This window comes from Anomaloglossus baeobatrachus, chromosome 8, assembly GCF_048569485.1.
Source record: "Anomaloglossus baeobatrachus isolate aAnoBae1 chromosome 8, aAnoBae1.hap1, whole genome shotgun sequence".
In the NCBI taxonomy this organism is placed as follows: Eukaryota; Metazoa; Chordata; class Amphibia; order Anura; family Aromobatidae; genus Anomaloglossus; species Anomaloglossus baeobatrachus.
The window spans coordinates 184012202-184038690 of record NC_134360.1 but is presented as its reverse complement, the minus strand read 5'-3'; the positions used below and the strand labels follow the sequence as shown (position 1 = coordinate 184038690).

The following is a 26489-nucleotide window of genomic DNA, read 5'->3' as shown; positions in this document are numbered from 1 at the left end:
TATCCTAGTTATGTGCAGGAAGCCCACACTTCCCCGTTCAGCTCACTCCGCCCCCTCCTGCACGCGGCATGTACACACACACACACACTCACACTCACCTGTCCCTAGCCAAGCAGTCCACGACACTGACATCCTCAGCGCCACCCACTTCGCACTCCGCCGCCAGCACACATGGCTCCGCCCACCTGCACTCTGCACACATGGTCCCGCTCGGCTTACCTGCGGTGATGAAGTCCCGAGCTCAGCGCTGTCACTGTCCTCCATGGCCGCCGCTTGTCACATCACCTTCTCTCGCTTCCGACCCGAGACTGACTAGCAGTGACGTCACGGGCCGCTCGCGATACTTGGCTGTGAAGGTGGCGGTCATTGAACTCAGTGACAGGTGCTGTCAGCAGTGCAGGAGATCAGCGCAGGTAATGTACCTCGCTGACAGCAGCACTTGTCATCCCCTGCAGTGACCTGGGCTGACCCATTGATGTTAGCTCAGGTCACTGCACTGCTCTCCCAGCCAATGGGGAACATCCTGCTCTTCATTGACTGGGACAGTGTGGATCGTCATGGCAACCCCTTGGATTACACCAGACCTGGATTTGTTTTTCTTTCTAATAAATTGGTTAAAGAGGGAATGTATTGGGGAGTGTTTTTTCAAAAAAAAATGTGTTTGTCGTCTATTTTTTTTTATTACTGACTGGGTTGGTGATGTCGGGTATCTGATAGACGCCTGACCTCACCAACCCCAGGGCTTGATGCCAGGTGACATTACACATCTGGTATTAACCCCATATATTACCCCGTTTGCCACCGCACCAGGGCGTGGGATGAGCTGGGGCGAAGCACCAGGATTGGCACATCTAATGGATGCGCCACTTCCGGGGCGGCTGCGGCCTGCTATTTTTAGGCTGGGGAGAGTCCAATAACCATGGACCTCCCTAGTCTGAGAATATCAGACCCCAGCTGTCTGCTTTACCTTGGCTGGTGATCCAAATTTGGGGGGACCCCTACGTGTTTTTTTTTTTAAATTATTTATTTAATTTAAAATAACAGCGTGGGGTGCCCTCAGTTTTGGATTACCAGCCAAGGTGAGGCTGCCCGCTGTGGTCTGCAGGCTGCAGCCGTCTGCTTTACCCTAGCTGGCTACAAAAATAGGGGGAACCCTACGTCATTTTTTTTTTCATTTTTTTGGCTAAATACAAAGCTAAGCACCCCTTAGTGCCACATGAAAGGCACCAAAGGGTGCAAAATTACAAAATGCAGGAGAGTGGGACATTATGTGTCTTTTTGCCATTATAATGACAGAAAAGACTGATATGAAGTGTACAAGCACAGGAAAATCACCAGAGCGCTCTATGCTGTGAAAAGCCGTAGAAAATGGCACTGGAGTGAACATGTGACCGCCTCATGTAGGATGAAGCTATGGATCCTGGGTAAATTTATGCATTTTCTCTCCTTCAGTTTTTTTGCAGTACACAAAAAAAAACGTAAGGCACACGGATGACAACTGACAAATGACATACGGATCGTCTACGGAACGGAAACGGATGCCACACGGATGCACCCGTGAAAAAAAACGGACTGTTTTTTGCAGACCGCAAAAATGGATCGGTCGTGTTAATGTAGCCTTATTCTGATCTGCCGTTTATAAACAGCAGGCAGAAATAAGTGAATAGCGCCCCCCAGCGTCAGAAAATCTCCGGGGTTTCAGGGCTAGCTGAGACCCTGGAGATCATGATTCAGGACGGTTTTTCCGGTCCCCGCTCACGTGATCACAGGTATACACCGTACACCGATGATCACGTTACAGTAAATGACAGCGCCGGTAAAAAATTATTTATCTCCCATCTGGCATGAACAAACATGATAAATCTCCTCCCTGGCTCTGTTGTTAAGTATTCATTCAGTTGGATAACTGGACTTAAAGGGGTATTCCATCTCCAAGATCCTATCCGCAATATATAGTAGGTGGAATAGCAATAATATCAGCAAATACCAATATTTGGAAATGTAGAATAGTTCTCCTGATTAGGTATGCCCTTACCTCATGATCAGGACATTGCAGCTTTGGTAGCAACCATTACGACATGGACTCTGCTGCTGTGGACCCGGGGAGAGTGAGTGCAGATTCATTGCACCCACACTCCTCACATGAAGGGTCTGCACTCCTAGAAAATGGGGGATACGTTCCCTGAGTGTCTCTCCCCCCATATTCTAGACGGTCCAGAGTCGTCGTGGGACCCCTTTATTTTTTTTCTTACAATAAATTGGTGAAAGAGGAAATGTTTTGGGGACTGTTTTTTCAAATAAATTTCTTTTGTCGATTTTTTTTTTGTTAGTACTGACAGTTTATGATGTTGGGTATCTAATAGACGCCATGACATCACAAACTGCTGGGCTTGATGTCAGGTGACCTTACAGCTAGTATCAACCCGATTTATTACCCCGTTTGCCACTGCACCAGGGCACGGGATGAGCTGGGGTGAAGCGCCAGGATTGGCGCATCTAGTGGATGCGCCACGTCTGGGGTGCCTGTGGCCTGCTATTTTTAGGCTGTGAAGGCCCAATAACTATGGACCTTCCCACCCTGAGAATACCAGACCACAGCTGTCCGCTTTACCTTGGCTGGTGATCCAATTTGGGGGGGACCCTACTTTTTTTGTGTAATTATTAATATTTATAAAATAATTATAAAAAAAGAGCCTGGGGGGACCTCCACATTGGATCCCCAACCACGGTAAAGCTGCCAGCTGTGGTTTTCAGGCTACAGCCGTCTGCTTTACCCTAGCTGGCTATCAAAAATGGGGGGACCCAACGTCATTTTTTTTTTAACTATTTTTTAAATAGAAAAAATTAATGGGCTTCCCTGTATTTTGATTGCCAACCAAGGTAACGGCAGGCAGATGGAGGTGGCAACCCATAGCTGTCTGCTTTATCTGCGCTGAGAATCAAAAATACCGCGGAGCGCTACGTCATTTTTTTTAAAGATTTATTTTTACAGCACTGTGATGTCCAGCAATCAAAATACAGGGAAGCCCATTTTGTTTTTAGTTATTTAAATAAATAATTAAAAAAAATATATATGGGCTCCCGCTGCATTTTTTGTATTGCTAGCTAAGGGTAATCCAAGCAGCTACTGGCTGCTAACCCCCCACTGCTTGGTGTTACCTTCACTGGCAATGGAAAATCCAGGGAAGCATTTTTTATTTTTTTTGCCAAAAAACTACAAAAAAAGGACATGAGCTTCGCCATATTTTTGTATGCTAGCCAGGTATAGCAGGCAGGTGCTGGAAGAGTTGGATACAGCGCCAGAAGATGGCGCTTCTATGAAAGTGCCATTTTCTGAGGCGGCTGCAGACTGCAATTCGCAGCAGGGGGGCCCAGAAAGCTCAGGCCAACCTGTGCTGCGGATTCCAATCCCCAGCTGCCTAGTTGTACCTGGCTGGACACAAAAATGGGGCGAAGCCTACGTCATTTGTTTTCTAATTATTTCATGAAATTCATGAAATAATAAAAAAAGGGCTTCCCTTTATTTTTGGTTCCCAGCCGGGTACAAATAGGCAACTGGGGGTTGGGGGCAGCCGTACCTGCCTGCTGTACCTAGCTAGCATACAAAAATATGGCGAAGCCCACATCATTTTTTCAGGGGGCAAAAAACTTCTGCATACAGTCCTGCATGGAGTATGCTGAGCCTTGTAGTTCTGTAGCTGCTGTCTGTCTGTATGGAGAAGAGCAGACAGCAGCTGCAGAACTACAAGGCTCAGCATACTCCATCCAGGACTGTATGCAGAAGTTTTTTGCCCACCAAAAAAATGACGTGGGCTTCGCCATATTTTTGTATGCTAGCCAGGTACATCAAGCAGCCACGGGCTGCCTCCAACCCCCAGTTGCCTATTTGTACCCGGCTGGGAACCAAAAATATAGGGAAGCCCGTTTTTTTTTAATTATTTCACTTATTTCATGAAATAATTAAAAAACAAATGACGTGGGCTTCAGAGGACAGATGGTGTATCGAACAAGGGAGGCTAGAAGTGACTGCAAAAGGTGGGGATCCAGCAACAAACGTCTTCATTCAGGAAAGATAAATTCAGTAAAATCCCATTTTATTTGAACTAATTAAAATCCAAAAATGGTACAGGTATGAGGACATGGTTAATGTGACTCGCCCACCCCAGGGCTATGGGACACTCGGTGCCGGGCTGGACTAGTCCGGGGGTAGTCAGTGGTGGCGGGGCCCGACTCCGTGACCCTGGCGGGAGTCAATTAATATGGCTTCAGTGGGGGTGATTAAAGTTTATATACGTGACGCCACCTGTGGTTTGCGGCTATTAAGCCTCCGCTGCTGTATGAGGCCTCCGGGGCTGGTGGAATGGCAGCTTAGATGGTCCTGCTCCCCACAGGTGCAGCGGTGCCCCGGGGCAACAGTTGGTGCTCGTAAAAGTCTATGAGGGTGTTGTAAATGGTCCAGTGCAGACGAAATAACAGAGACAACACCAAGGGTGCAGTTTCAAGTTGTTTACTCACAGTTCCTGGGTTATGGTGCACTGTGCCTTTGGATTGCTGGAACCCCCTGTCAGGGACCTCCGCTGATCCCGGGTAGATCTGGGAATAAAAATCGGTGCACCCTTCTATTGTGTTCATCTCTTCAGCTGACTTCTAAGCCTTGCCTTTGCTGGATGAACTTGGCTTGACCTCCACTACAGCTTCTGGACAAGAGGGCTTGCCTAGCTGGAACTGTACCCTCTTCCCATGGGTTCTGCAGTGGGCTGTGGCCCTGGGCGCTTGCAACCAACCTGGGCCTTGGTTTTTACCTTTGGAAATGACTTCTCTTCCTCCAGTTTCTAGGGACCGTCCCCTCTGTGCAGCTTGATCCCTCCACCTGATCTTTCTGTGGAACAGGCCCTGTGCTTGAAAGCTTTACAGTGGCCATGGGATCCCTTCAGAGGTGTTCTGCTGTGGTGTCACCTGATCCTATCTGGGCCTCAGGGTCTCCACCAGGAAGTGTCACTTTCTCTTGCTGTGTCTCTTCTCACTTCAACTCCTCTCGACTCACACTTCCTCCTCTCAGCTCTCCTCACTCAATCTCACTCTGTCTGCAAACTGAAACTTGACCTTCCTGTCTCTGCTCTACACTCTGCTCGCTTCTCCCACCCACCCAGTTGCTAAGCTCTACCCTATGGGAGCAGGGATGGGTCTTACGGCCCCTCAGCATGCAGCGTGGGGGGGGGGGTGCTGCCACTGTCCCTGGTCCCTGTGTGTGCCTAACAATGGATGTAGTGTAGATTTGCTTGTGGACCGGCATTTACTCTCTTCCTTACCCAAGATGGGACATCACACCTCTGGCTGGGGTGCAATGTTCCTGTGGCAACGGAAGCCTCAGGGGCGCCACAAATGCGTTTCGGAAGTGAGTCTTCCTTAATCATAACCTTGGTGATGATTAAGGAAGACTCCCTTCCGAAACACGTTAACCGTGTCCTCATACCTGTACCATTTATGGATTTTAATTAGTTCAAATAAAATGGGATTTTACTGAATTTATCTTTCCTGAATGAAGACGTTTGTTGCTGGATCCTCACCTTTTGCAATCATTTATAGTATTGCAATATATAGGTAAAAATTACATTCTATAAAGCCCAGCTATAGCATGCCCTAGTCTAGTCTGTTTTATAGAACAGGCTGGTCCATGTAATTAGAAGGCAGCCGCTTCTTTGCTATGTACATAGAGCCTGGCACATCTTTAATTTGCAGTCATGTCTGGCTCTTCTGATCAGACTTGTCCATGGTCCTCTTCGGCAGCTTCCATCTCCAGTATGAGACTCCAGGGCAAAGATAACACTTGTTCTTCATCCCCTGTCAGCCTCTAACAGTTTTTTGGAGTGGAGTCTTTGACTGACAGGGTATGGGACCCCAGTGTGTGCAGTGTCTGTGACTGTATAAAGGGCCCCTCCTGACTCCTTACAGGGGCTCTGGGGCCACAAAGATCAGTATATTCTTCCTCTATCACAGTCCCCTCTCTTCTCCTTTTGCACAGTCTGCAGGGAGGAGAGTGTTCTGTGTGCCGTGGAGTAAAACTGTTCTTTGTGATCTGCGCAAGGGGAGTAAAATTGCCCCAACTTGAGATTAGAGAAGTGTGCAGGCTTCTATCCATGGCACACAGAGTGCAATCCTCCCTGCAGACTGTGCAGAAGGAGCGGAAAGGGAAATACCTCACTGTTGGGCTGAGCATGAGCAGCTCCCTCTCTTCAATTCTGTGTGTTCCCTGCGTCATAGATCCAGAGGCAGTGTCAGTGTTTCGGGATTTCCAGGTTGTTTCTGAAGTATCTTGCCCTTTGTTGACATGGAGTTTTCTGTTCTGTTGCCCTACTTCCTGTTCATCTGTTTAAAAGCCCGCCCCTAAGCTTAGTCTAGTTGCTTGAGTATACTGCTTCCTGTCTACTCCTACTCCGCTGCTCTTGTCGCGGGCGGAGGAGGGGATGCCGCGCTCTCCCACTGCTCGGGTCTGGCTGCGGCTGCGGCCTCTGCTGCTCGGTGGCTCGAGTGATGGGCCGGATCCCGGGGACTCGAGCGGCGCTCCTCGCCCGTGAGTGAAAAGGGGATTGGTTTTGAGGGATTTATTGTCCGTGACGCCACCCACGGTTGTGGTGATTGTGTGGACACCACCGCTGCTCTGTATGGGGATCCCGGGAGTGATGGTATGGAGCAGCTAGATGTTGGCCCTCCCCTCCGTGGGTAGGGGGGTTGGTGGTCCCGGGGCCCGATGATGTAGAGTTAGGATGGTTGACAGGTGGGTTATGGGGCCTGTTGAGGTGCAGGGGCGCAGGGGGCAGCGCTGTGCCGCACGGCACGGAGGTACTCACTCAGCCCAAGGATGATGACACAGTTCACGGTAAACAAGCGGCTGGTTGGACGACTCCCTCGGACGGCTGCGGTGCTGATGTTCCCTGCAAGTTAGCGGTGACTGTCTCTTTCCTGCACCTAAATACGGTTGTTGGTAGCGATGGATTCCCACCGGTAACCCGCTCCCCAGCTTGGATATGAGCCGGAGGAGCCCCTCCTTTGCCCGCAGGCGCTGGCCCTGAGAAACTGGTGCGGTGGCGGTGTCTCTCCAATATGGTTGGATGGTTGCCTTCAATCGGGACTTTTGCTGTTGGGAGACCCAGGAGGTCCCCTTCACTGACGAATTTGGCAAATTCACGGCGACTCCTAGCCTTGCCGGGATCCGAAAGGCCCCTGCCAATGGTGCTGGCTTCTCTTCGTATACCGCTCCGGTACCGCCGGGCCACCACCCGTCCACGGTCCTTTCGGCAACCTCCGATCAGCCTCTCCTGCAGACAGTCACCACTGTCTGCCAACCTTGCTGTCTCAGCCCGGGGCACACACCCGGACCAACTTCAGGTTCTGTTGCTGTCACCTTCTCTTCCACTTTTACTCCTCTCTAGCTCCTCTACCACTTCACTCTAACCTCAACTTCAGCTCCAACTAATCTGCCTGGTTTTCCCGCCTCCAGGACTGTGAACTCCTCGGTGGGCGGAGCCAACCGTCTGGCCCACCCCCTGGTGTGGACATCAGCCCCTGGAGGAAGGCAACAAGGGTTTTTTGTTCTGACCTTGGTGTTCCTGCGGGGAATGTGGGGTGTGTTGTGGTGTCATGACCTGTGACCCCTGGCTTGCCCAGGGCGTCACACTCTCATTTCCTGGTTGTTATTTTGGATCCTGGTGAATCACCCGACACTGACTCTGGACTCCACCTGGTCTCATCGAGCTGTGCCCTCGCTGGTCCCGGACTCCGTCTGCCGTCCATGGTCGGCGCTTGTGCCCAGTCCTTTCTGGTCGATATCCACCCTAGGACCCGCGTTCCACATCCTGCATGGTCATTTTTGGACGATAACCTGTTGCTCTTTCGTGTTCCGGCTGCTGCGCATCTATGCCTTCTGGGGTGATCGCCAGACAGCCCCTGTATAGGGGTTCGCTCCTGGTGGCCTCCCTGGGGGAGTCCGGTGCGCGGTCCCGGAAATTCCCCCTTGCTCCGAACCTGGCAGGTTTTTACTGTGTATGTTCTTCTCTGTGTACATATTGTTGGTTGCATATTATAAAACTTTTTTGCACCAAGAACCCGTCTCTGGTTGTCATTGCCCTAACTCAATTGAAATCCTCAGTTCATACAATAGTATTACAGGCAGCAGCAATAGTGGAGGAGAGGATGGAGGCCCCTTCCAGCATATTGTGTGAAGCTGAGCAGCCGCCCCCCACTGTCTATAAATTACCCAGATACTGGCAATCCCTCTAGTGTTGCTGCTGCCACTAGTTCTATCATAGACAAGATATTTCAGCAGTTCTTCTGGCCCCCTTCTCTTTCGTGGCCCTAGTGTCCTGCACCGTCTGCACTGACGGTATGTCCACCCCTGCCTGTCACCAATAAAACGTTTGTTCACATATTCTGCTATAATAAAATAAGTTTACTGATAATGTGTATTATAGTTTTTGTTGTTGATATACTTACAGGACCCATGCTTCCAGAAACATCAATTGCTAATGTGATGACCCTTCTCTTATACTGTATTAGCGTGAACGTGGGAACAGAAAGATCAGTATCAGATCTTGGTGGAGTAGAGCTGATATCAGTGGAGTTCATAATGACGTCCCATGTGCTGCGAGAATCACACATTCGGTTTTGTAGACTTGGAGCTTCAATGTTATGATTGCTGTCATTACAGAAAGATATTATCTAAAAATAGGGAAAAAAAACCATGTGCGGTCAATAAAAAAACAGCATATTTACTGTCACTTTCAGTGTGACAGGTGAAGAAAACATATAAAGAATTCGTATAAAACAAGAAAAGGAAAGTGAAAGACAACAACATAAACTTATCTGGTGCTTGAGCACAGATTCAGAGTACATAGCCGATTATAACCGGTTGGGACGCGCTGTACTTGAGAATTCATTGTACATGTGAGAGTTTATGCTAATGAAAGAAAAAATTTAAAGGGGCTTCTGATCTAAAACTCTAAAATATGGAAAATCTCTCCTTATGATAGGTCATCAATATCAGGTTTGTAGGTAGCACCGCCATTAATTAGCTGTAAAATAGGTTATCAATATCAAAAGATGAGAAAACTCCTTTAGGCATGATGCTTTTCTTAAACATGAACAGCAGCCAACCTTCTGAGCAAGAACACTAAAGGGCCCATTACACACTACGATATATCTAACGATATGTCGTCGGGGTCACGTCGATAGTGACGCACATCCGGCATCGTTTGACATATCGTAGCGTGTGCCAGCTACAAGCGACTGTGATCGAGCAAAAATACTCACCTTATCGTTGCTCGTTGACACGTCGCTCATTTTCAAAATATCGATCAATGTCCTGGAGGCAGGTTGTTCGTCGTTCCCGAGGCAGCACACATCGCTCCATGTGACACCCCGGGAACAGCGAACACAGCTTACCTGCATCCCGCCGGCAACGAGGAAGGAAGGAGGTGGGTGAGAAGTTACGTCCCGCTCATCTCCGCCCCTCCACTTCTATTGGGCGGCCGCTGTGTGACGTTGCGGTGACGCCGAACGTCCCTTCCCCTTCAGGAAGTGGATGTTCGCCGCCCACAGCGAGGTCGTTCGGGAGGTAAGTACGTGTGACAGGGTGTTAACGACATTAGGCGCCACGGGCAACAAATTGCCCATGCCGCACAAACGATGGGGGCAGCTGCCTTCGCACATGCAATCGCACGACAAATCGTAACGTGTAAAGTGGCCTTAAGTCATACAGTCCTGCTCATCATTATTGTCTGACACGAAGTTTTAGTACATAATGTGGAATATCTCCTACTGTACTGGTATTGGCTCCTTTACATTTCATTAGTATGGAAACACATTTTGACTCTCGTGGTAAATCACAAATGAGAATCACTTGTGAGAAATTATTTGTGCCCATGAGACATGAATTTGCCAATGAATGATAACTTCAGAGTTTTAAAAAGCCATATGGTAGGCCCTGTTCCTTTTGTCACAATGGTGAAGACAAAGGAGCTGTCTGAGGACATCAAAACTGCTATTATTAGCAAACACAAGACTTCCAAAGGGTATAAGGCCATCTCCATAGACCTTGGTATCCCAGTTTCAACAGTGCACAATGTCATTAAGATGTTTGCCAAGCATGGAACCATCAAGAACCTCCCTGGACGTGTGGGAAAGAGGAAAACTGACAAGCAATGTCTTCAAAGGTTGGTGCGTTAAAAACACCATGTCAAACACCCCGAGACCTGTAGGCCAACCTGGAACAGTCTCAGATCATGGCTTCAACAAGTACTAAACAGCACACACTAAACCAAGCAGAGCTTTATGGGCAAAAGTCAAGGAACAAACCATTGCTGAAGAAAAGACCATTGCTCTTTTCCAAAGAGCACCTTGACAATCCTTCTGGGAAAATGTTCTGTGGACAGATGAAACAAAAATAGACCTATTTGGCAAAGCAACTGTTTGTTTACAGATAGCATAATGACACTTATAAGGAAAAGAACACCCCACCAACAGTTAAGAATGGTGGAGGATCCATAATGCTGCAGGGTTATTTTCGTGAGTCTGGTACTGGAGGACTGGCCTGTATCACAGGAATCATGAAATCAGGGAATTATCAAGAGATTTTAGATTGAAATGTCCTTCCCAGTACAAGAAAACTTGGTTTGAGTGGAAGATCATGGATCTTCAAGCAAGACAATGACCCAAAGTACACATTCAAAAGTACACAGTAATGGCTGAAAAAGAAAATATGAACTATTTTAAAATGGACAGCAATGAGTCCTGACCTCAATGCCATTGAAAATCTTTGGGGTGAGCTGAAATCTGCCATTGGGAAAAAGAACCCTGCAAATATTCAAGCTTGAACAAACTGCATAGGGAGAGTTGGAGAAAATACCTGAGAAGTGCAAGAAGCTTATAGATGGCTACAAGAAACGTTTGGCGGCCATCATCAATGCCAAAAGGTGCGCAACCAAATATTAATTAGTGGGGCCTTTATTGCTGCACAAGCTGTTTATTCTGTTTCTTCTTTGAATTTGCCACATGAAAGTTGACAAACAATGTTTTATTGTTGTATTACTTTGAACCACTAATTAAAATGTCCTGAGTATATAACTTTGGTACATTTCCATTTATTTCTGAAGATATTGTACAATCTATGAAAAAAATGAAGGGGTGCCAATAATGGTGAGCAGCACTGTATAGGCCTATAAATCACAACAAGAAAAGTAAATATGTTTTTACAGTGCATTAGACACTATGCATGGATTAAATGGAAAAAAAACAACAAACAAGAATTGCTTTATGGTATAAAACTGTAAAACATGATAAACTGGGTAAAGGATTATATGCATTAATCTGCTGAAGTTGTGCAACTGTTGCATAACACTGGATAAAATGCAAGAAGGGTGAAGTGCGGCTGTGGCTCCTTCTGCACAGCCGAAGACAACTCTCAAACTGAAGCCAATGAGAAACTCTGCACTCCGAAAAAAAAACAGGATAGACATTGGTGGCAGCACTAAAAGGATTCAAAGTATATATATATATATATATATATATATATATATATACATATACATATATATATATATATATATATATATATATATATATATATATATATATATATATATATATATAAACATTTCATTGCATAAAAACAACACTTTTGGAACAAGTCCAGTTTCCAGTTCCTTCCTTGTTCGGTTGCGAAACGTATTGATTTTATGCAATAAAATATGTTGATGTATTATTTGTCCCTTCCGTGGTGGTGTCCATATCTATATATTTTTCCATGTGCACAGTTTCTTATATGCATGGTTTCTGGCCTGTGTACAACTTTGTGTTAATGTAAGGTTCAAGGAACAAGCAATGGTGCAATTATGCAATATGACCACACAGATTTCATACCAAAGACACAATGCATCCCATGAATACCTATTGTTGCCGCTCGTCGATTTTTGGTATTTAAACTGAAGGAATACTTACAGATGGAATCGCTGCAGAATACATGATGGACTCCGGCACATTCTGGTCTTTCTCAGGTAAAAAGAGACAACTTTGCTCATAAAGACCAGTGTCAGCATCAACTTTGCAGTTTCTTACTGAACACAATTCTTCTTCACATTCCTGCGCTGTATTTTTGCCTTTAAGATTGATGGAGCATCTAGGTTAACAAGGTTAGAGAAATATTGAAGGGCATGAAAACAACCAAAAACAAGGGAGTATTATTTAGAGGGAGTTTTTCTGCCTAATACACCAGTAACAGTAATAAGACACCAGTATTAGCTGGAGGACTGAAACAGAATAGGAAACTTACTTTTGTGGCCTTCTAAGAAAGTTCTAATAGGTGAAAAATCAAACTTTGAATCCATACTCAAATTATGTAACAAGGGCTCAGTTGGAGAAAGTGTACATGAAAGTGTAAGAAGGTGGTCAGTGTATGGAGACTCATCCCTCAAGACGCTCACCATGTTTTAATGTGAATGTTGTTATATACCATGTCATGTGAAGTAGTCTGTGTAGTACTGAGAAAACAATGTTATATAGATAAGATATAGAAGAGCTGCTGATTAGGATGCTGGTCTGGGTAACTCAACCGCAGCCTGGGCAGGGACACCAGGGGTTAAGATAGGTTTAGCCCCTGGGAGTAGTTGAGAAGGTTAAGTCCCTGGGACAGGAAGAGGAAGAGTGAGAAGAAAAATGGCTGTGTAATAGGAGGTTGTGTGGAGTGTTGGGGTCGGACCAGTCCCCTGCAGGCAGGTCCCCCCTGGAGGGAAGACACTCCCTAAAGAGCACTGTACAGTGCCATCTTAGAGAGTGATAGCATCTGAGGAGGAGCAGGGAAGAGTGCCCTCAGAGAAGAGTGAAGGAACCCAGACTAACATGCAGCAGGCTTGTCGGGACCAAGCAACACCAGTGGAGAGAGTGGATTGCGGTCGTGAAGTGGGAGGAAGTTCGGCCGGAGGAAGTGCGGTCAGAGGACTGAAGGCTTGTATGCCTCTCCAACCCGGGAGCCCAGGGGCAACACTGAAGCAGTCAGCGGCGGAGATGGCTGCACCCATGGCCCGCCACAGCCGCTGGAACAGATTTCAGCAAATTAAAGTGCTGCTAGTACATCAAGGACCGGGACCCATGGAGAAGACTCTAGACACTGAAAACACTGAAATGGCCGTGATGCCTCAACTGCTGCTTGCAGTATATGAGCTGCTGGTCCCAAAACGCCTGCTCCAGTAGTATGTTGAGCCAAAGCCCCTAACTCCTCGACTGGAGGAGATTCAATGGGTGTCGCAGGTCATAGAGCAGAAGAAGAAAAAGGAGAAGTGGGTCCGGGAGAAGAGGCTGTAGCTGGCCGAGTGACAAGCGGCATTATCCGACACCTGAACCTGAAACAAGGGTACAGTTTTGTCAGGAAGCCACTATCGGGGACAAGGTGTACGTGAATGAGGAATCTGTTTGTAAAGGGTCCACCCTAACTTAGGGAGACTGGGTCAGTTTCACCAAAGAAGATGGACCCAGGGGGTTGAATGCAGCAGCAGTACGCCATGCCCAGCCTGGAGACCTAGACCTTCCGGTGGGCCAGGGTCATTGCACTACCATGTTTAGCCTTGAGAGCCAAAAGATATAGCGGGGACACAGCCAGTACCATGATGGCCTCCACTGCTGACCTCCAGAGTGGGAACATTAGAAGCAATCTCAGCTTGCCACAGAGGTGGCCGAAATTTTCTCCCAGTTTATTTGTGCTTGTTGCACTCCACTCTGCTGGAATGCAGGGTTATGGACAATTAGAGGACCCTGGGACATGGACTATCCCTTTGCCCCATGGACTAAAGAAAACTTGTTCAATGGTCAGCATAGGGGTATTTTAAGCTAATAACAATTTGCCAAACGCAACTTGACCCCTAAACGTAAGACTAATTAATACTTAACTTTTATTAAACTACATAAACAAATAGAAGGTACACTCTAGAATCATTAAAACCACTAATGGCAGAGATGTATGCTACCATTCTATGTGGAGAAAGATATACCTAAGCAAACCTATTATCTAACTTATTCATAATAAAGCCACCAGTGGGCAAATCATAGGTTTATTGTGTATTCATTATTCTTATATTGGCATATAGTCACTGCAAAAAGTAGCCTATATTAGCAATGATGGCTAGGGCACAATTCATGAATTAGGCTATGTGCGCACTAGAAATGTGAAGTTTCTCAAGAAAATTTCTTGAGAAACTTCTGGGAGTGAAAGATTTCCGGACCTCCGGAAAAAATCCGCACCAAATCCGCATGCGGATTTGCCGCGGATTTGCCGCGGAATAGCCGCGAATTTGCCGCGATTTTCCCGCGGGTGGTTCCCTGCGGATTTTGCAGGCTGTACTGCCGAAATCCGCAGGGTACCTGCGGAAAAGAATTGACATGCTCATTTTCTCAAGAAATTTTCTCGAGAAATTCTTCTCAAGGAAATTTCTTGAGAAAAATCCGCACAGTGCGCACAGCTATTTTTATTTCTCATAGAATTTGCTGGGAAATGTCTGCACAAAGATTGCAGACATATCTCAAGAAATTTCCGCCGCAAATCCACGGGTAAATCCGCGGGTAAAACGCACTAGTGCGCACATAGCCTTAGTCTTAAATCAATGATACAAGAAATAAATATTCACAATGATTATACTCATTTACGGTTTGAGTTACCTAGTAGCTTCTACTTTGAGTTCTCCAGAGATGTAATAAGGAACCTCATGGTTATATTCATCAAAGACTCCCCAGCGGAGGTGCGCCCATTCATGGACAAATGTTCTTCCTAGGAAAATATAAAACATATACCTGAATTGTAGTCTAGCTATTTTAAGTAATATGGACAGAAGACGCATTACATCCTAAACAATCTACATGATATCAGAGAGATTACAAAAATGTACTTAATGTGCATATATTATCAGAAATGTACCTATTGTTTATATTAGATTTTCTGCTAAATTATTTTTGCAATGCTCTTTTTTTGCTGGTCAGTTTTTTATTTCATATGTAGTTCATTCCTGACTGAGCTTGAGGCAGTTTTCAATTTCAATTTAAGTAGGTTCCTACCTGCCCATCAAATTATAAGCTTTACGCACAGATAGAGGCATATTAGGTTAGGGACCCAACAAAGAGTTGCACCTTGTTACTGGCTGTTGGGTTCTCATAAATTGGCCATTTTATGTGCTAAGTATCTCATATTTAAAGCTTATTTTCAATAGCAGTAATGCAGTTCCAAAATTCCTAAATTTAATGTTTGCATACCTTAGCATTTTAGAGTGCAGCTGTATATTTTTTTAGTGTACATTGCATTTTCAGTATGCACCTATTCACATCTGTCTGTTTGGATGTGCTGGTCGGTTTTTTATTTCAGAATGTTTCATATCACATTCAGAATCTCTATTAACATTAAAAAGTAACAAAATCTTGTAATTTTACACATGACACTGGGGCAATTTTAGATTCATACTGCATGTTTCTTACCGAAAACTTTTCAAAAGATCAATTATCATCACAGATGGAGGATTACAAAGACGGAAAACATCTATACAGAGTTGATAACACAGCATCTATTATTTGTATTTGGCAATATCCCAGCTGACCCTGTATCCCCTCTCTTCACAATGACCTTTGCACATGCTCATTAGATGCTTCAATACAAAGGATATGTCATGACCCCAGCTGTCAGTGTTTCCTGGAGCGTGGCCGGGGAGAGGGGCCCCTCTCCTTGCCTTGTTCCCGGGATCACGGCACCTTTATCTTCTGGGCACTTCCGTTCTTCCAGTACCTGTTATAATTTTGCCCTGCAGTGTGCCACTGGTCCCTTGTAAGTTCTGATCCTGCCTCCCGTCCTGTTTACATTCATCTCCCTACATCCTGTCCACTGTGTCTGCTCCCCCACCTCGTACCCTGCCTGTGTACGTTCTCCCTGCCGTCCGTCCTGACTGCCTCCATTCCTCTCTGACTCCCATCCTCCCTCCTCTGTTGTTCCGTCCTCCTGTACTCCCTGCTATTACCTGCTCTCCCAGCTCCCGACTTCGGCTTGTCTATTTACTCTGCGTTCCGCGCTCCCCCGATCTTTGACGATCCCTCTTGGTTTCTGACTCTGCTTTCCCTGGACTCTGTCCCCGGGCAACCCTTTGTACCTCGCAGGCATCCTGGTTCTGACCTATCTGTCCATACGACCATCCACTTCTTCCACTGGGGGGACTTGAGCCGCTTAGTGGAGGATTGCTGTCAGCACCCTCTTGGTGCTCCAGCTTCCTCTGCTGATTTGTTAAGTCTAGTGCCATCTAGTGGGGAATCCCTACCTAGCATTCTCCTGGTGTTCCAGCTCCCCCTGCTGGTTCATTACAAGATAAAGATGAGTCTATTGCTGCTAATGTTCATGTGAATTTTCTGAGAAAACAAGTGGTAAGGGTCTAGATTAATTGCAATAGGGAAAATTGTTAGATGTTTAATATAGATTGTGATAGGAAAACAAAAATTGCCAAAGATGTAACTTAAATAATGTGATTGAAACAGTATCTCTATTTCTAATGATACTTTTCCTTTAAATACATCATCCACAATATGTGTTGTGGTCTGGACACCTTTGTGGAGCTGTTTATGTCAGGATGTTCATGGTTATTAGTCATACAGGCCGCCAGTGAGGAAACATCTATCTATAGCTTCACTACGGCTTGCGGTGTAAGCGCTTTAGGATTGCAAAGGTGCGACTCTTCTCTTAATAGCAGTGATATATGATTATATATAGTTCTATATAGCTGAAGGGAGTTTCTCAGAGGAGCTTTTATAACTTGTTTCTGAGTTTCATAATTTTAAGGTTGAAAATGACATAAGTCCATTAAAGAGAGCCTGTCACATGTAAAAATGCTATTAACCTGCAGATATAAGGTTAATCTGCAGGTTAATAATATTGAATCCTGCTTGGCGCCTGCACATTGAGCCCCAGTGCTGGGAGGAAACTAACTTAAATCTTCCCGGCAGCATTCATGTTTCAGTCATGGGGCGGCACCGGTGTGGGTTCAGTCACCGCTCTGTGTATGGAAAGCGGCAGCTGTACCTTCGCAACCCGCACTTACTGACAGCCCTTCAGCATTAGAATAAGCTGTCAGTCAGTGCAGTGGGTGCAGTTCCAGCTGCTGCTCTCCATACACAGAGCGGTGACTGAACCCGTGCCAGCACCTCCCCCTTGTCTGAAATTGGAAAACTGCCCGGAGGATTAAAAGGGTGGTTCACCCATATTTTTTATTGTCTAGTTCGATATTATATTGAGAAACAATGTTTCTGTGAGAGTCGCTATTGCAGACTGCTGTTCCCTGGTCCGGTGACGTCACGTCAAGTGCCGCACACGTCAGATTCGTGCGGCCGGCTGCAGTCTTCCTGACTCACTGAGCTGTGAGTGGTGTTTCACCGCTTGTTGCAGGCCATCTGCTCCCTCGTCCTTGCTCCCTCCTCCCTCACAGCAGAACGCTGCAAGCAGGAGACGCGCTGTGCTGTGAGGGAGGAGGGAAGAGGGAGGAGGAAGGAGAGAGGAGGGAGGAGGGAGGAAGGAGAAGGGAGGAGGGAGCAGATGGGCTGTGACAAGCGGTGAAACACCGCTCACAGCTCAGTGAGTCAGGAAAACTGAGCCGACCACACGGATGTGATGTGTGCGTAACTTGACGTGACCTCACCGGAGCGGGGAAAAGCGGTCTGCAATAGCGCCTCTCACAGGCACTATTGCCAACACAAGGTATTTGAGGGAAACATTGTTTCTCAATATAATATCAATCTAGACAATAAAAAATATGGGTGAACCACCCTTTTAAAGTTCTTTTCCTCCCAGCAGCAGGGAACAATGTGCAAGTGCTAGGCAGGTTCCAAAAGTGATTAACCTGCAGATTAATCACATATCTGCAGGGTAGTAGTGTTTTTACAGGTTACAGGTTTCCTTTAAGTTAAACCTATAACACAATATGTTGATGTAGAGAAAGATAAAAACTTCACGAGGAAGATGCTAATTGCCCCATATTAGGGTAAAAATTCCTCCTGACTCCATATACAGTATATCAATCACACTTGTTCCTTGTATTAACATACCATCACAGAATGTTATACCCATAACCCGTAATATTATATTCATCAAAAAAGTCATCCAGGCCCTCCTTGTACATTTTTAGTGAATCAACCATTACAACATCATGTAGCAAAGAGTTCCATATTCTCACTGGTATTTCATAAAAGAATCTATCTTCTGGGATTATGACTAAACCTTCTTTTCTCTAAATATAGCAGCTGCCCTCTTGTCCCCATTACTGGTCTAGGTGTAAAAAGATCATTAGAAATATCTCTGTACTGTCCCCTCATATATTTGTACACTGTAATAAGATCGCCCCTAAGTCTTCATCTTTCCAAACTAAACAACCAAGTTTAATAATCTGTGTTTGGTATTGCAGTTCACACATTCCTTTAATTACCTTGGTTGATCTTTTCTGCACCCGCTCTAGTTCCGCTATGTCCTTCCTATACACTGGAGACCAAATTTGTGCACATTATTCTAAGTGTGGCCACACTAGTATACAGGCAAAATTATGTTCTTGTCAAGAGTATCTCTTCCACTTTTTAATGCATCCCATGATTTTATATGCCTTTTTAGCAGCTGCCTGGCACTAAATTTGAATTTGCCATCCACCGACAAACCTAGAGCCCGCTTTACACGCTTACAAGATATCTTACGATGTGTGGGCAGGGTCACGTCGTAAGTGATGCACATCCGGTAAGGTATGTTGTAGCATGTGAGAGCAACGTGCAATTGCGATTGAACGAAAAAACGTTCATATATGTGTATAACCTCTACAAAGTTATTAATAAATCTTAAAAAAAGATGGCCCACTACTGACCCTTTGGGTTACCCACTGGTAACGCTACCCTTTGTTTCCTATCACTAAGCCAGTTGTTAACCCAATTACACATATTTTCCTTAATCCCAATATTCTCATTTCATGTATGAATGTATTATGTGGCACTGTATGGAATTCCTTTGAAAATTTCAGTTGGCGAACATCCATGTTTAACCTGGCCCAATTTGAAAATTGCCTCCTCAGAGAAACTTATGAGGTTAGTTTGACAGGAACAATCACTTATAAACCCATCTTGATGCTGGTTTATGATGTTATTTTTAGTGCGATATTTCAGGATAGCATCTCTTAGAAACCCTCAATGTATTTGCCCACAATAGCAGTTAAAGGGGCGGTCTGAAACCAAATTTTATTTTTTTCCTAATTGTCTATCTAATTTAATTATCTAATCATTTATCTAATATACTTCAATAAAAAAATGCCTAGCTCTCCCTCTCTACTCTATCTTCCTGTTTTTTTGTTTTATTTGTTTGTTTTTTTTTTATTTCTGTACCAATTATGTTTAGCAACATAGCTGGAGAAAAAGACATGGACCGCACATCCAAAAATCATAAATTGATCTAAAGCCGCTAGGCAAAAATTTATATAGCTGAATTTGAGGTTCTTGGTTTAACATTCTGATCAGAGTGTATGAAGCCCACTGCTTTCTTCACTTTGAAACAAAGCGTCATCAGTGACATCCCTTTTAGGGACTGGATTAGTCCCTGCTGTACTGAGCATGCATTGGTTGTGTATTACTTGTAAATCCTGATGCATACTAAACGGTATTAAATGGGATATGGGCCTTTTTATTTAATATTACTTATTATTTTGTTTACCAAGGGGGCATGGCTCACAGGGTAAACATGCACAGCAGACAAATAACAGGATCTCAGAGAATCTTGCGCACCACATTCCCTTGAAAAAAACCCTAAAAAATTACAATAAATAAAAAGGTACATATATCTGAAAGCAGAAATAAAATAAGAGTAGAAACTGGTCACTTTTGAGCTGGTGACAGGTCCTCTTTAGGGTTCAGAATAAGAATTTGGGAAATAACCAAGTGTCAAGCATCAAACTTTTCTTAATTCCCTAAAACTTTTCTTAATTCGCTATTTCACAAATATTTTACTTGTGCTACAATATAAAATATCATACATTCAGGCAGAGATTGGCCCACAAGGGAATTGGTGAATCTCCGGTTAGGCCCTTGTGCAAGAGTAAAGCGGGCTTTACGCGCAGCGACATTGCTAGCGATGTCGCTCGTGAAAGCACCCGCCCCCGTCGTTTGTGCGTCACGGGCAAATCGCTGCCCATGGCGCACAATATCGCTAGTACCCATCACACTATACTTACCTTCCTAGCAACGTCGCTGTGGCCGGCGAACAGCCTCTTTTCTAAGGGGCGGTTCATGCGGCGTCACAGCGACGTCACACGGCAGGTGTCCAGTAGAAGCGGAGGGGCGGAGAGCAGCCGCATGAAAGTCACGGCCACCTCGTTGCTGGAGGACGCAGGTACGGTGTTGTTCGTCGTTCCTAGGGTGTCACACGTAGCGATGTGTGCTGCCTGAGGAACGACGAACAACCTGTGTCCAAAAGCAGCAACGATATTTTGGAAATGGACGACGTGTCAACAATCAACGATTTGGTAAGTATTTTGCATCGTTAGCGGTCGCTCGTACGTGTCACATGCAACGACTACGCTAACGAGGCCGGATGTGCGTCACGAATTCCGTGACCCCAAGGACATCTCGTTAGCCTTAAGGCACTTATGCACAACATGAGTAGTAGTTGGCACAATACATTTGATTCACTATTTACAAACAGAAGCAGTGTCTCATCATTCATTCATTTATTCATTCAAACTAACCAGTTTATTATAATGTAGAAAAATAGGGAAATTTGTAAATAAGGAAAATGTAATGTTTGCATGCGGCTGAACAGTGGCCCCAGAGTTAATCTTACTGATCGGCCCTTGACACCACAACAATATATATATATAATATGTCCAACAAAATGTAGATGTATTAAGTTTTAAAAAAACATGCTTTGACTTTTAGAATATTACCTGGAGATCCGTACACTGAGGACAGATTTGTATTTAGCAAATAATTAGGCGTTAGATGAATGTATTCTCCTTGCTCCCCGCAGCCTCTGTACTGAGCAGTATATGGGCTGTCACCATATTTCAGAACAGGATTTGAAATAATAATATCCGCCTGTTGGAACAAAATATAGACAATGAGAGCGATGTTGTGTTGGGAAAATTTTATTTTCAAAGTGGGTTCTTCATTCCAAGTTCTGGTTAGTCATTTCCCTGTTATATCTACTTATGGAAAAGTAAAGCAAAGTGACAACCAGAAAGTTTTTCATTAGGGAACTTCTTAACTTGCTTTTTGTACAGCAACAGTGGAATATATACACTACATAGTTTTGGGGCATGCATAGTTAGTTGTCTCATTATACCATAAATTGAGATATAGATTATCACGTGTATTTTTTAAAATCTTTCCACAGCTGGCAATTTTTTAATTTTGCACGTTTTTTCCTCTACTTGTTCTAAACTCTCAATTTATATTTGGGGGGGAAAAGCATAGAAAGGTGGAGTGACTTGATGTCTATTTTATTAAAATTTTAACTTTTTTGTTTTGAAAACATTTTTTTTTACTGTATTTTGTTTTGTTGTCCTCTTTTGATCCTGCAATTCATAGATTGCTTGTTCTATATACTGTAATATTACTGTATCAGAAAATTGACTGCTCTGCTGTGATCATCTTCTGCTATGATGTTCTGCTATGAAGTGGGGGTAAGGTCGGGCTCACGTTGCCTTTTACCCTCACATCTGTGGCTCTGTCATGGCTTATATCTAAAAACCCTTGAAACGGGAATCGGGTTATGCACTGACAGGATAACTGACTGTGATTATGCAGATGGTGTCACTGTGTGCTCTTTTGGACATGATATTTGGCCATATTTGCATCTTTGTCGGTTGCTCCAAGACACAGTTGACCATGTCTTGAAGCTTGCCCAAATCCCATTTTAAAGGGCTTCAGACATAAGTCCCAACAGAGCCCCTGACACGAGAGTTAAACTTAATGTGAACATAGTCTAAGATGTCAATCATGTGGGCTTTCATCAGGCTCTGCCTTCTATGACATACATGCCATCCATACCCTGTCAACATGTTGCTTTGGGACAGTAATAGAAGCTAATCTAATAGTTCTACTTAAATACTGCATATAGATTAATGAGGGATTTAAATGGTTAAAAATCAGCGATCATTGCGAGTTCTGTTAGCTACTGTTATAGCAAGATGTCAGCTTTATAAAACAACTAGCTATAGTCCCTTTGGGGATTTAAAGCTGTGATCTTCTGATTGCTCGTGCTATACAGAGCAGTGCATCAGCAGCCGGCATTCACAGGACATTTGTCATGACACACACAGAGATTATCAACTGATCCCCAGCTATCATGACAATCCTTCGGTACCCTGCGATCATGTAACAGTGCCACTGATGGGAATGATGTGCTCATTGCCAGCATGTGTTAAATCCCGCTATCAGAGATTGACAGCGGGATTTAACTGGTATATATGTCCCCCATCCTGGATTATATGTTCACATCCTGGTATATATGTCCTTATCCTGGGACCATAATGAAATGTATGTCCCCATCCTCATAAATATGTCCTCATTTTGGTATTTTTTTTCATCATCCTGGTATATATGTCTTCATCCTGGGCCCCAACCTGGTATATATATCCCAATTCTGGGCCCATACTGGTATATACAGTATGTCCCCATCCTGGGCCAATCCTGATATATGTCCCCATCTTGGTATATATGTCTCCCATACTGGGCCCCATTCTGTTATATATGTCCTTATCCTGGTCCTCTTCTCGGTATTTGCAGTCCTCTGCTCCCACACCATGCAGCATCCTCCTCTGTAGCCAGTGCACAGTGGCCAGTAGCTGACATGGTTGTGCGCACCATGGTGCGGGATGCCACTGTCATGCGCCGACCCCAGTCACTGTACTGCCAATGTCAGCTGCCAGCTCATTTTTGACCAGCAGCATGTATTGCAGCGCAGGAACCCAATGGGTTTCTGTGCTGTAGTGTTTTTTCAGTGGATGTGCGCCAATGGACACACAACCAGCTGAAGTAGGTGCTGGGGTTGGTGGACCCCTACACTTCTGGGCCACATACATCAATAATGGCAGTTATCTCCTTATGGTGGCCCAGTGTACTCAAATATGATGAGTACCTCATTAAACAGCTCCATCCGTATGAAATTTAAGTTGTAATGTGAAGACAAAAAAAGTTTTTTCTTTTCAAACTGTTTTTATTATGCAAAAGAATAAAATAAAAAATAATGAAAGAAAATCTAAGTTTGGAATCACCTTAATTGTAATAATCTGCAGAATATATCAACCTTTTATTTCATATTGTATTGTGAATGCCATAAACCAAAATCAGAATTTTTTTTTAGAATTGCTGTTATTTTTTACATCCACAAAATTATTAATATATTATACGAGACCGAACAAAACAGCATTAAAAAGTACAATTTGCTCATCAAACACAAGTTACAGTGATGGAAAAACAAACATTTTATTGCTTTTGAAATAAAGTATTTTCAGGGCCTTAAGGAGCAAAATATGTGATCTCTTAAAGGGGTTATCCGGCTTCTTTGACTTTTTTTTTTATTTCCCTATTGGGCTACATTGGGGCAGGTAAGTAGATAGAGACCACTTACCTGCCCTGCTGTCAGCCCCTCTCCCCCGGCTCAGAGCGGTCATGTGACCGCTCCTGCCGCGATTTTGCTGCTTCCGGTCATTGCACGTCTACATGGGCAGGGCCATGTTGACATGCAAATGTGGAACAGCTTGTGCCTCCCTGCTGGGCGACTACAGTGCGATGAGCCCCGCCCCCTTCCCTGCACCCTCCCACACATTCCCCCGCACCTCCAGTAACCTCCCCCTGCACTGCTGTGGGGGTCCGTGACCTGGGGGCGGGGCCTGGCGGCAGCGGCCGTAGTGTCAGCTCCAGCACCGGGCCCCCTGCCCAGGATCGCACATTCAAATGTACCGGCATCACAGATCACCGATGCCGGTACATTTGAAAGTGCTGATGAGAAGTCACTGTCCCTCCCGCTGTCTGTGCGCTCTGCAGCACAGCGGTGACGTCACTACTGTGCTGAAGAGAACACAGACAGCGGACGAACGTGCAGGAGCGGCGGGGACCGAGGACGGGTGAGTATGTACTCCACATGTGTTCCCGATGGGGATGGGGGGGTTGCAGAGCCATATGTGTGCGTGTGCAGAGCCATGTGTGTGCGTATACGGTGCAGAGCCATGCGTGTGCAGAGCCATGTGTACGGTGCAGAGCCATGTGTGTGCGTGTGCAGAGCCATGTGTGTACGGTGCAGAGCCATGTGTGTGCATGTACGGTGCAGAGCCATGTGTGTGCGTGTACAGAGCCATGTGTGTGCATGTACGGTGCAGAGCCATGCGTGTGCAGAGCCATGTGTACGGTGCAGAGCCATGTGTGTGCGTGTGCAGAGCCATGTGTGTACGGTGCAGAGCCATGTGTGTGCGTGTGCAGAGCCAGGTGTGTGCGTGTACGGTGCAGAGCCATGTGTGTGCGTGTGCAGAGCCATGTGTGTGCGTGTACGGTGCAGAGCCATGCGTGTGCAGAGTCATGTGTACGGTGCAGAGCCATGTGTGTGCGTGTGCAGAGCCATGTGTGTACGGTGCAGAGCCATGTGTGTGCGTGTGCAGAGCCATGTGTGTGCGTGTGCAGAGCCATATGTGTGCGTGTGCGGTGCAGAGCCATATGTGTGCGTGTGCGGTACAGAGCCATGTGTGTGCGTGTGCAGAGCCATATGTGTGCGTGTGCGGTGCAGAGCCATATGTGTGCGGTGCAGAGCCCGATGTGGGGCTGTTATTTGCAATGCTGTAGTGATACCAGGTCAGGTGCTGGGGAAGAATATACTGCCAGGGACTGTGTGTGCAGGGGGCGGGCAGAGGGCGAGGCTGGACACTGGGGTGAGTGGTGACAGCTCTGACTGAGGTTCAGCACAGGAAGTAGTCATGTTTGCTGGATCTGAATGTAAACAAGAAGCTGCAGAGACTAAAGGGATAATTCAAGAGGAACAAAAGTTAGAAAACAAAAAATAACAATGTAGGTGTGATTTATATGACAATACAGCACAGATAAACTCAAAAATTTTTGTTAAGCTAATGTCGGACAACTCCTTTAAGGAGTTAAATGTCTTTATACTTTTCAGTCTCTGATTGTAAATTGAGATGAGGAATGTCCCTGGTTATAATTAGTTTTTATTTCTTTTTATAACTGCCCTTTCAGCTGGTTTTAGTTCAGAGCTGCTCATTATGATGGCTTTCAATAGTTTTAGGCCACGTGCACATGTTGAGTATTTGGGGAGTTTTTTACCTCAGGATTTGAAGCCAAAACCAGGAATGGTGGAAAAATACAGAAGTGGTGCCCATGTTTATATTATACTTTTCCTCTGACTGATTTTGGCTACAAGTACTCAGGTAAAATACTGACCAAATATTCAACGTCTGTACAGTGCCCAAGTGTTTTCTATTGCTGCCCTTTATGAAGAGACAATAAAATAATCTGGCATTACTTGCCAGAGTAACCAATGTTTTTGATCTTTTGTGCTGTGTACATCCTTGTATGTCAGACATATACTTCCTGGAAGCAATTATTCTATGTGGAATAGCTCTAAGGCCATGTGCACACATTGAGTATTTAGTGAGTTTGTACCTCATTATTTAACCCCTTCAGCCCCAGAGCGTTTTCCGTTTTTGCGTTTTTGTTTTTTTTGCTCCCCTTCTTTCGAGAGCCGTACCTTTTTTATTTTCCTGTCAATCTTGCCATATGAGGGCTTGTTTTTTTGTGAGAAAAGTTGTACTTTTAAATGAAACCATACGTTTTACCATTTAGTGTACTGGAAACAGCAAAACATTTCCAAGTGTGGAAAAACTGCAAAAAAAGTGTGATCTCACAATAGTTTTTGGGATGTTTTATTCACCGTGTTCACTATATGGTAAAACTGATGTGTCATTGTGATGCCTGAGTTTGGTGCGAGTTTGTAGGCACCAAAAATGTATAGGTTTACTTGTATCTAAGGGGTTAAAAATAATTCACAAGCTTGTCCAATAAAAGTGGCGTACGTTTTGCGCCATTTTCCAAAACCCATAGCGTTCTCATTTTTTGGGATCTATGGCTCAGTGATGGCTTATTTTTTGCATCTCGAGCTGACATTTTTAATGGTACCATTTTTGCGCAGATGCTACGTTTTGATCGCCTGTTATTGCATTTTGCGTAAAACTTGCGGCAAACAAAAAACTTAATTTTGGCGTTTGGAATTTTTTTGCTGCTACGCCATTTATCAATCAGATTAATTGATTTTATATTTTGATAGATCGTGACTCATGATAGCTACAGGCGTCATCACATGACCCTGTGCTACCATGGCAACCACCAAAAGTCACCGCGCATATACATCTCGCTGCCAGACTTTGGCATCGAGATGTAAGGGGTTAAATGTTGCGGGTGGA

At 45.0% G+C, this 26489-nt stretch overlaps 1 protein-coding gene across 1 annotated transcript in view; it reads right to left on the bottom strand.

The window, feature by feature from the left end:
* LOC142249378 (calcium-activated chloride channel regulator 1-like) overlaps positions 1 to 26489 on the bottom strand; it is a 58993-nt gene that overhangs the window by 25485 nt on the left and 7019 nt on the right. The window contains exons 3-6 of the mRNA XM_075321014.1: positions 20970 to 21120; positions 14698 to 14806; positions 11992 to 12169; positions 8491 to 8715 (exon numbers count right to left, since the gene is read on the bottom strand). Coding sequence (XP_075177129.1) covers positions 8491 to 8715; positions 11992 to 12169; positions 14698 to 14806; positions 20970 to 21120 — 663 coding nt within the window. The remainder of the gene's footprint in view (positions 1 to 8490; positions 8716 to 11991; positions 12170 to 14697; positions 14807 to 20969; positions 21121 to 26489) is intronic.